The sequence below is a fragment of the Cryptosporidium muris genome, genomic scaffold (assembly GCF_000006515.1).
Source record: "Cryptosporidium muris RN66 scf_1106632373421 genomic scaffold, whole genome shotgun sequence".
Lineage (NCBI taxonomy): Eukaryota > Apicomplexa > Conoidasida > Eucoccidiorida > Cryptosporidiidae > Cryptosporidium > Cryptosporidium muris.
This window is the reverse complement of record NW_002196591.1, coordinates 1-9,899: the sequence shown is the minus strand read 5'-3', so window position 1 is coordinate 9,899 and position 9,899 is coordinate 1. Positions and strand designations below refer to the sequence as shown.

Sequence of the window (9,899 nt, the reverse complement as noted above, 5' to 3'; positions counted from 1 at the left end):
ATCCAGCATTTAACTTTGTCTCTGCAGCTATCAAACTTCCCATAGCTGCACCCTTGCGCCTAGAGCTAGGTTCACGTGGAGGTACAGTACTTGCAATAATAGCATCTCTATTAATTCTTGGTCTACCTCTACCACGTTTCTTAGTTACAGGTTTCTCTTCATCACTTGAACTCTCAAGAAATTCGTCAAATTCCGCTTCTAGTTCAACATAGCTAACGACACCTTTGCGAGCTCTTGTTGAGCGTCTAGTAGCTGGTGCACCACTGTTAATATTGCTATTTGTTCTATAAATTGTATTAAATGTATAATAATTATTTGAATGAATATTATTCACACTATTATGTAAATATCCTCTAAAATTACTTGGGAGATTATTGGGTACTACTTTATTGCAACTCCCATTATCATCATTTATATTGGTACTGCTACTACTATTATAATTGATATTTTTATTATTCTCCAAAGTCATAGGGATATCCTTATCCAAATAGTTGTTAACAGAAGTCTCCATTGGTTTTGTATCATAATTTGAAGTTTGAGTTAACTGGTCCATTAAGATAAATTAGTCACTATAATTTCCACAAATAAATATCTGCTTTATTTTCTGTACAGCCAAAGAAATATTTAAAGTAATAGCTAGAGAAATAAGTTAGGCCCCGCAGTAGGCTTAATTAATTTATTTGAAAGAGAAATATCTCTTTTCTAATGCTAGATATACTGATAGGGAAATCAATCTCCCTAAGGACGCCCCCCAATAAACAATATATAACAAAAACACAATATTGTCTTTTTAATTTGTTATTCTGATTTTTACTGTTTAGAAAAGTTTACTTTCTAGGTATCGGAAATATTAAAATTAAAGGGGGGAGGGGGGGAGATTTTTAAGTAGCTCTATCTCTAAATTACAACATTTAATGAAGTAAAAAGGTGGTAGGAGTAACCGCTACAGACGAGACATTGCGGGTTTTTTTCCCTTTATTCTATTTTTAACTGTCAAGTAGTTAATTCATGAGTGGGTAAATTCTAATTATCCAAGCTACTATTAATGATGATATACCTTGAAATGAGTGCTAATTGACTTTAAGACTTAAATTATAAAATTTATAATTGTAACAATTCTTCCTAAATAGTAGCAGACTAAAAAAAGGATATATTATCTGTAATATTAAATAATATATTTGTGAATTATTTAAGTTCATCTTTCCTCACTATAGATATCTTAATTAAAGTATTTTTATATTTTGGTATAATAATAATTAATTAAAAGTGATGTGGTTTGCATGCGCATGCATACACTTGTATGATTTCTTCTTTTCACTATTTCTGTTAATTATAAAGGTAACAAGGTGTCTTAATTTCCAGAATAAGACTTTAAAAGGATATGATTTAAATAATCTAAATTATGAAATATTTAAAATGTAACTAAAAAGTTCAGTATGTATCATTCAAAGAGATATTATGTATAATTAATTGATCAGTGGCAATATATTAAATATTCGAAACACATATTGATTGTTTATAAAACCTTCAATATATTGAGCTAATCACAATACATTATAAAATAACTTTTTGAGAATTAGTAATGCTTAATAATATTAAGCAGAAATTTATATTTGGTCATTTCCAGATATTTTTTTGACAAAATAAGCTATAAATATATTATTAAATTGGATAAAGATATATGAGAAGTATTTATATTGATAAGAATCTTTAAATATATGTTACCTGAAAAATTCAACATAAGCTTAACTATAAATAAGGCGGTATACTTTCATAAAGCTTAACCTAACACGTGATAATTTTATTATCAATGTACTTCTGAAGTATATTACAACCTAAAAAGAATTGTAATATTTTCAGAATCTTGTTTATCAAAGAATATTAATAAAATTATAAATAACTTGAAATATGCAGCTACCACCATGGATGATGAGGCCACCATCAAAAGAATATATTTCACCAAAATGGCGTTGTGTATTAAGAATTGGTGCTTATGCAACTATTATTGTTGCATTTATAAAATATGGGGGACTATTAGAAATGCCAGAAAATCCACAATATGCTTAATATGGCAATAGATAAAGATAAGTGTGATTTATTATTTACAGTTAGTAATATATTTGAATAATGGATTAATATATATAAATTAATATACTATACTATATGTATAATTAATAAACAATTCTTATTCTTATTAATTTAACTTTTTAATATAATAAAGTAAGCTTAATTAGTATATCTATTCTATAATTATTAATAAATTAGATATTAAACTAAGTTTTATTTTGATTTACCTAGTGAGTCTTTAACTATATAACTTAAACTTCAAGATTTATACTTGCTAATTTAAATTATTGGATAGGACTAGCATACCTTAAGTTTCATAAGTAATACTAAAGTTGGGATAATTAAATGTTACTATTCTTATTACAGGATAATAGTAATTCTTAGTATATATTAATCATTAGTTATATAGCGCTTATAGAATAGCGCTAAATAGGATAGTTTTGTTCTTAATAAAGACCCAATAACTGAATAGTAGTCCTATCAGTGGATGACAGTTGAATAAGGTCACAAAGTTTTCTATTATTATATAATACTAGAATTCAAGAAACATAATAAATGGGACGTAAAGTAAGGACTGGTAAGGATCGATTAGATCGTTATTACCATTTAGCTAAGGAACAAGGATACCGTGCTAGATCAGCTTTTAAACTAATCCAGTTAGCCCAAAAATATGACATATTTAAAAATTGTCAAGTTCTAGTTGACTTATGTGCAGCTCCTGGTGGCTGGCTACAAGTAGCTAAACGTCATATGGGTGTATCAAGTAAGATTATTGGAGTAGATTTAGTATCTATAAAATCAATACCTGGAGTAACAACATTTAAATGTGATATTACAACTGAACAATGTAAAAAGTTGATTTTGAATAATTTAGAAGGTTTATCAGTAGATGTAGTGTTACATGATGGAGCTCCAAATGTAGGTACATCATGGAATAGAGATGCATATATACAAAACGAACTAGTAGTACATTCTACTAAATTAGCTTGTGATATATTACGACCAGGAGGTATATTTATAACAAAAATATTTCGTTCAAGTGATTATAATTCATTAATATGGGTTCTTAACCAACTATTTAAGACAGTAAGAGCAACAAAACCACAATCATCTCGTAATGTATCAGCTGAAATATTTCTAGTTTGTCTAGATTATAAAGCTCCTCATAAAATTGACTCAAAATTTTTTGATCCAAAATTTATATTTACAAATTCAAATGATATAAATGAATCTCAAGAGTTAAGATTAGCTGAAGTACAAACAAAGAAAGTGAAACCAGGATTATCAGAATTAATGAAAAGTATTGGAAAAAGGAATAGAGATGGTTATGAAGAAGATGATTTTCGTATTATAAGCTTATTTGATTTTTTCTATTCTGAGAATCCTGCTCAGATTTTATTAAAATCTCAGAAGATTCGTCTTTCACCTATAGATAATGATAATACAGAAAAGAGAGAATTTATAAAATTAGTACTAAATAACAAACGTACCAATGAAGAAATAAAAATATTATGCGATGATTTAAAAGTATTAGGAAAAAATGAACTTATGCAACTACTTAAATGGAGATTTTTAGTACTAAAGGAAATTGGATTATATAGAGTAGATAATTTCAACAAAGATATAATTAGTGAAATTGAAAATAATGAAGTTAATGAAGATGAAAATAATCAAATTGATGATGAAAATAATAATGATATAAAAGATAGCAATTTATTTAATTTAACGGAAGATTCGGAAGATATAGATAATGAATTGAATAGAGTACTGGAAATTCAAAGGAAACGTAAAAAAATTCTTGAGAAGAAAAAAAAAGCTTTATTAAAGAAGCAGGAATGGCGTTTATCTTTATCAAAAGGAGGATTTGATGTAACTGGAGATGAACCTGACTTATTTCACTATACACCCAAAGTAGCAGATATCTTAGAACAGGAAAGTCAACTAGTAGATCCAGAAACTTATTTTCCTGATTCAGATTTTGGACATAATGTAAATGAAAATTTATTAGGTATAGATATGGTATTAGATACAAATGAAGATTCAAACTATTCAAAAAGAGATATATCATATGAAGTACAAACTATAAATGAATCTGAAAATAGTGAAGAGGAATATATTGATCATCATATGAAATTAGATATTGATTTGGAAGTTCAAGATATAATTAGAAAGGCAAGTAAAAATAAGAATGAAAATATTAAAGATCACAAGAAAGGTGTAAAAGAAACTCGTCGTAAAAAAGTTATTTCAGACTGGTGCAAAGAAATAAATGAATTTAGTAATCAATTAGATATAGAAAATGAGAAAATTCTAGCTGAAAAGGTTGTAAGTCAAATGCAGGATGATAATGAAGAATCTAATGATGAAGAAAATGAAGTTTATAATATCGAAAAAATTACTGAAAATGATAATAAATCAATGATGTGGTTTTCAAATCCTCTATTTGATGATATATTAAATAATAAGAATACACCAGAATTAGAAAATACTTTAATAAACAAATTAGATAACAATAAAAATGATAATAAATCTATATTAATAAAAGAATTAAATGAAGATGAAATTCCTCAAATACCATTAAATGAAAAGAAAAGGAAAAAATTAGAAAAGCAAAAAAAAGAAATTAAATCTGAAATTAAGGATAAAACCGAAATTGAATTTATTAATCCATCTCCTACTATTAAATGTCCAACTAGTGAAAAGGAATTAGAGAAAGTACAAGCTATTGGATCTTTACTAGTTAATAAATCAACTAGAATGGATCTTATTGATGGGAGTTATAATCGTTATTCTTTTCATGATCCTATAGAAGATGGAAAAACTTTAGGTTTACCTTCTTGGTTTGTGGAAGATGAGATGAAACATAATAAACCTGAATTACCAGTTACTAAAGAGCTTATGGCTCAATATAAAGCAAAAATTCGAGAAATAAGTAGAAGAACAATTCGTAAAGAAGTAGAAGCTCTATATAGAAAGAAGAGAAGGCAAGAAAAACTTTTGCAAAAAGCAAGACAAAAAGCTTTGGCTATTGCTGAATCAGAAGAAATGAATGAAACATCAAAATCTAAAGTAATTCAAAATCTAATGAAGAGGGCAAAAAGTATAGCTAATTCAAAACGATCTACTGTTTATACAGTTACAAGAAGGCATGGAATTACAAAAGAAGTTAATAATAAAAAGGGTAAGAATATTAAAGGATATATGAAGAATGTAAAAACAAAATTTGTTGATAAAAGACTTAAGAAAGATAAAAGAGCAACAAAACGTATTGAAAAAAATAGAAACAAGAAAAGTAAAAGAAATAGAAAAAAATTTTAAAATTTCTAAATTATTGTCATTAACTAAAATTTTTATTATTTTATTGTATAGTTACTTTGAGTAATTTATATTTTAATTATATAATTCTAATAATTTATTACTAGTATAAAAATTTTATTGTATATCTAATGAATTTATAATACTTGTAAATAATACTCTAATTAATTAGATTCTTTATGTTTAAAAATTGTTACTATAAATTATTTCTAATTTACCTATTTAAAGTAACAATATATATAACTACTATTAAATAACTTCAGTATAAATCTCATAAATCTTAATGAATATATAGTTCATTATGTAGATAATATTCAAAGAAGACTTAATACATTATTGAAATATTACAAGATTATATATTTAGATTAATATAATAAGGAATTATAAAATATTTCCTTAAATATATAATAATATTCAATATTCGTCTATATATATATATATTCACTATCTCAGAATAAGTATATATAATATTATAAACTTATTTCTAAAAAAAAAAAGATCCCAATATTTATTAAATCCTATAAATAAATATATTCAAATTAATAGAAATCTTATTATATATGACCTATTTGAAATTAAATTATTTTAAAATAAAATAGTCAAATATCCTTTTCAGACAGCCAAGAGAATCACTGTAATCATACCCAATATAATATTCTGGGTCAGCGACTCTAGTTTTTTTACTCTGTCATCATAAGAATGTGAGTTCTATCCTGCATTTATTGACAAATATTTTGTCAAAGTTACTCAGATAGGAGCGAAATATTATCTTCATTATATAACCATAATTTAGTAGCTATTGGAAATATTCACTTATTGTATATTTCTATCATCATGACAGGATTAACTCATTCTATTTAGATTATTATTAGAATCAATATAAAAGACCATCCATTTTGTAATGATCTATTTACTATATAAAATTACTTATTGAAACTCTAAATATAAGTATAATTAATTCAGGATAGCATCCTCACCATTGTATTATTATTATAATATATCATTAATAATAGCAAGGTCTGATCGCCCGTCGCAGCTATTTGGGAATCATCATTACTAATTATATATAATTTTTAGAGTTCCATTTATATATAAAAAAAATGAAATATAAAACTTACATATAATATATATAAGCCAAGTCACAAAGTAATACTACTTCTTCTCATATTTTCCCTTTTTATAAATTTCCTCTTAATATTCTAATTAAAAATTAATAAGGCTTAATCAAATATATAAGATATCAAATATTACTCTTGTCTCAAAATAATTATTAAGCGCTAAAAAAAGAAGGCGGGAAATTAGTCAAAAATTTCATGCATTTCTTATAGATCTACGAATCATTTTCTCAATTTTATTTTTGCCAGACTTCTTACCATGAAATTTCCAACATAATTGTCTAAAAGCTTCCTTTTGAGTTAAAATATTACCATTCTCATCCATATGCCATAAAACAATATCTCTAAGAGAATCTTGCTTATTATTTATAGGATTTGAGAAAGTTTCTCCCCTCTGTTTAAATAATTCCAATGCAGATGCTATCCCAAAATCTAAAGGTTTTTCTACAAATAAATCATTATTTGAATAATTCGAAATATTATCTATTTCTTCAGATTTTTTAAATAATTCTACATTAACATTTGAATTATCTGTAATACTAGAATTAGTTAGAATTATATCTTTTTTAGATACATCATTATTGTTTCTAATATTATTTTTATTAGATATAAGCCTACAAATTTCATCCTCAGTAGATATAATAATTCCAGATGATAAATTATCATATATTTCCATTCCTTCATCTTTTATTAATTTATCATTAGTATTCTCCATTTTTATATTCATTCCTAATTCTTTTTCATTATCTAGATTAATTATTGGAGTTTTAACCTTAGATATAGATAATTTAGAATAAAACAATTCATCATCATCTACTTTATAATCTACGTCTTCAATATTTAGTCTGGTTGACGATTCAGTTTCATAATCATATATATCTTTATTACGTAGTCTTAATTTAATGTCTTGAATATTGGTTTTTAATTTCTTTATATTTTTGAAGTTAATATTCTGTTTATTTACAACTTCTGTAACTTCTATTTCATTATATTCGACTTTTTTTTTATCCATTTCATTTTGTAAATTATTTAAATTGAGTTGTATATCATTTATTTCTTCATCTAATACACTACAATCCTCTGGTATAAAAATTGGGAATTTTTCTTCTATATATTTATTTATTTGAGTCTTATCATATCGATTTTTATCTAGTTTTAATCCCAACTCCTCTTCATTATTATGATCCTTAGAGTATTTATATTTGTGCTCATGTTTATATATATAATCTTCATCATCACTATCTAATCTAATTAAATGATCACCCTCTTTTTTTCTTTTCATATTAACTCTCCCCTTTATTTTCCTTTTTTAAGCCTATTTATAATATCACTGAAGATATATTTCCTCAGTTTATGTTTCTTTAATCTTTTCTTCAAATAGGTATCTAAGAAAAAAAAAAATTATTAGCGCCAAATTTATATAATCTAATTATAGGGCGGGTTTTTATGACTTACAAACTTAGTAAAATTGTAAGTTTTGTTTTGTCCTCTTTTCTTTTCATCCCCTTCTTCTTTACCTTTTTCTTTTTTTTTCTTTTTAAAGAAAAAAAGATAAGAAAAACGTAATTATTCGAGGATAAGATACTTCAAGTTCACTGGATTTTGTGAAGATCTGGTTATTTTTATATGATAGTTGAATAATAAGAGCTATATTTTTAACTATTACCTTCTGAGGAGAGAAACTACTCAAAATAGAGATAAAACCTAAACAAGAATAAAAATATTAAAAGGTAGATATAAAATTATTGAATTAATAGTAAAAGTATTATGGACGATAGAACAGATAGAATGAGCCCACCAAGAGGACGTAAGATTCGAAGATTATATACACATTCTAACTATACTTGTGAGAATAATGTTAATATTAATTCAGCTTTAAGAAATGGTTCATATGAAACTGTGAAATGGGATGATAATGATAAATATAAAAATAAGATATTTTGTAATAAGGTGAGCTCAATTATTGAAGATCCTCTTACAAATACTTTAATAAAGGATCCTTATACTTCTAATCTAACTCCATTACAACTTAAATATCTGCAAAAAACAAGAAAAATTTTATCATATGAATTAGCTCATTACAAATCAGGTATGCGTCAATTCTCTTCAATTCCTGATTATCTTCCTTGTGATAGTTAAAATACATGGTTACATTTATTCCTTAGTTTAATTAGTTCTCATTCACATTAGGGAAATAGAGTACAATATACTGCTTACTTTATTCATATTATTAGGCTTCTATTTATAAATAAGTAATATAAATATCTAGTATTAAAATGAGTCCTACCTTTGAAATAATGTGGACTTGTACATCATCAATTTAACTATAGCTGAAATATCACTTATTATCTCGACTATATATATTTATTCATATTTATGGCTTCTTTGAAAGAAAAAAAAGAGAAATTATTAATCCTAAATATTATATTAATTGTTATATTAAATATTACTTAAAAAGCCACTTAGAAATCTTAACAAAAATGGGGGGTGATCCGGGATTTGAACCCGGGACCTCTCGCACCCAAAGCGAGAATCATACCCCTAGACTAATCACCCACACTGTCTTGGGGTCAAGATTTTTAAGTTATATTTATACATTTACAATAGGATAAAATAGGGATTTATCATTAATTTAAATATCAACTAAGTTACAATCTGTTTTAGGTAATATGTAACATCATTATTCCTTATAACTATATAATAGAGTTTATAAATCTTCATTTTACTATTTAAATAATATTATTAAGACTTACCTACTTTATTAAAATAATATATAAAGATTTTTTATTTAGAATAATGTAATAGTAAATAGGAATTATTGATATTTGTTGTAACTTGTGTATTTTTAAGAAAAGATTAATTATAGTGAGTTTTTATTGAGAGTCTAATATTAACTTTAGTAAATATCAATATTAAAGAGTACTACCAACCCACACAGTTGGGTGATTAGTCTAGAGGTATGATTCTCGCTTAGGGTGCGAGAGGTCCCGGGTTCGAATCCCGGATCACCCCTCTCATTGAGGGTAGTTTGGGCCCTATTTTTATTCTCAATAAGGAATGAATTCAAATAATTATTGTTCAATCTTTAAATTATAATGAAATTAAAATAAATGAGATGACCATATATAATTAAATAGTAAATATATACAATAATATATTGAATTTTACGAGAAAATAAATAGTTATAAGAAAATGTCTAATTATAATATTTATAAAGTAAATAAAAAGATAAAAGAATAATAGAATACTAAGTATGTATATATATATATATATGATATTTCAATTAATCTAATTTCTTTTAAATAAGATATACATTAGAAAAAATATAAAGAATATGAAGAGTATCATTATCCAAATGTGTTTCCAACTATTTGTTCCACCCAAAGACTTTATTTTAGATAT

General features: G+C 25.2%; 4 protein-coding genes and 2 non-coding genes across 6 annotated transcripts, besides 15 other annotated features; 3 read left to right on the top strand and 3 right to left on the bottom strand.

The window, feature by feature from the left end:
* On the bottom strand, nucleotides 1–553 carry CMU_004610 (uncharacterized protein; the record flags this gene model as incomplete). The annotated part of the gene is made up of 1 exon (XM_002142919.1): nucleotides 1–553. A coding segment is annotated over one exon (553 nt), but the record flags the coding sequence as incomplete, so codon positions are not given.
* Nucleotides 401–457: a microsatellite.
* A 534-nt stretch (nucleotides 554–1,087) lies between the features above and the next one.
* Nucleotides 1,088–1,109: a sequence feature (AT_rich).
* A 110-nt stretch (nucleotides 1,110–1,219) lies between these two features.
* Nucleotides 1,220–1,266: a sequence feature (AT_rich).
* Nucleotides 1,267–1,877: 611 nt separating this feature from the next.
* Nucleotides 1,878–1,900: a sequence feature (AT_rich).
* Nucleotides 1,901–2,131: 231 nt separating this feature from the next.
* Nucleotides 2,132–2,273: a sequence feature (AT_rich).
* A 349-nt stretch (nucleotides 2,274–2,622) lies between these two features.
* CMU_004600 (rRNA (uridine-2'-O-)-methyltransferase 3, putative) lies at nucleotides 2,623–5,385 on the top strand (the record flags this gene model as incomplete). The annotated part of the gene is made up of 1 exon (XM_002142918.1): nucleotides 2,623–5,385. The coding sequence occupies one exon, from the start codon at nucleotides 2,623–2,625 to the stop codon at nucleotides 5,383–5,385; it is 2,763 nt and encodes a 920-aa protein (XP_002142954.1).
* Nucleotides 4,557–4,620: a sequence feature (AT_rich).
* Nucleotides 4,647–4,690: a microsatellite.
* Nucleotides 5,373–5,599: a sequence feature (AT_rich).
* A 134-nt stretch (nucleotides 5,600–5,733) lies between these two features.
* Nucleotides 5,734–5,980: a sequence feature (AT_rich).
* A 384-nt stretch (nucleotides 5,981–6,364) lies between these two features.
* Nucleotides 6,365–6,394: a sequence feature (AT_rich).
* A 71-nt stretch (nucleotides 6,395–6,465) lies between these two features.
* Nucleotides 6,466–6,515: a sequence feature (AT_rich).
* A 178-nt stretch (nucleotides 6,516–6,693) lies between these two features.
* On the bottom strand, nucleotides 6,694–7,779 carry CMU_004590 (uncharacterized protein; the record flags this gene model as incomplete). The annotated part of the gene is made up of 1 exon (XM_002142917.1): nucleotides 6,694–7,779. One exon carries the CDS (start codon nucleotides 7,777–7,779, stop codon nucleotides 6,694–6,696), a length of 1,086 nt encoding a protein of 361 aa, XP_002142953.1.
* Nucleotides 7,780–7,972: 193 nt separating this feature from the next.
* Nucleotides 7,973–8,035: a sequence feature (A-rich).
* A 229-nt stretch (nucleotides 8,036–8,264) lies between these two features.
* On the top strand, nucleotides 8,265–8,636 carry CMU_004580 (uncharacterized protein; the record flags this gene model as incomplete). Its single annotated transcript, XM_002142916.1, has 1 exon — nucleotides 8,265–8,636. The coding sequence occupies one exon, from the start codon at nucleotides 8,265–8,267 to the stop codon at nucleotides 8,634–8,636; it is 372 nt and encodes a 123-aa protein (XP_002142952.1).
* Nucleotides 8,637–8,913: 277 nt separating this feature from the next.
* Nucleotides 8,914–8,954: a sequence feature (AT_rich).
* Nucleotides 8,955–8,981: 27 nt separating this feature from the next.
* On the bottom strand, nucleotides 8,982–9,053 carry CMU_004570. The gene has a single exon. It is a non-coding gene; the product is annotated as a tRNA-Pro (tRNA).
* Nucleotides 9,054–9,254: 201 nt separating this feature from the next.
* Nucleotides 9,255–9,288: a sequence feature (AT_rich).
* Nucleotides 9,289–9,437: 149 nt separating this feature from the next.
* Nucleotides 9,438–9,509, top strand: CMU_004560. Its single transcript has one exon. It is a non-coding gene; the product is annotated as a tRNA-Pro (tRNA).
* A 92-nt stretch (nucleotides 9,510–9,601) lies between these two features.
* Nucleotides 9,602–9,772: a microsatellite.
* Between the last annotated feature and the right edge of the window lie 127 nt (nucleotides 9,773–9,899).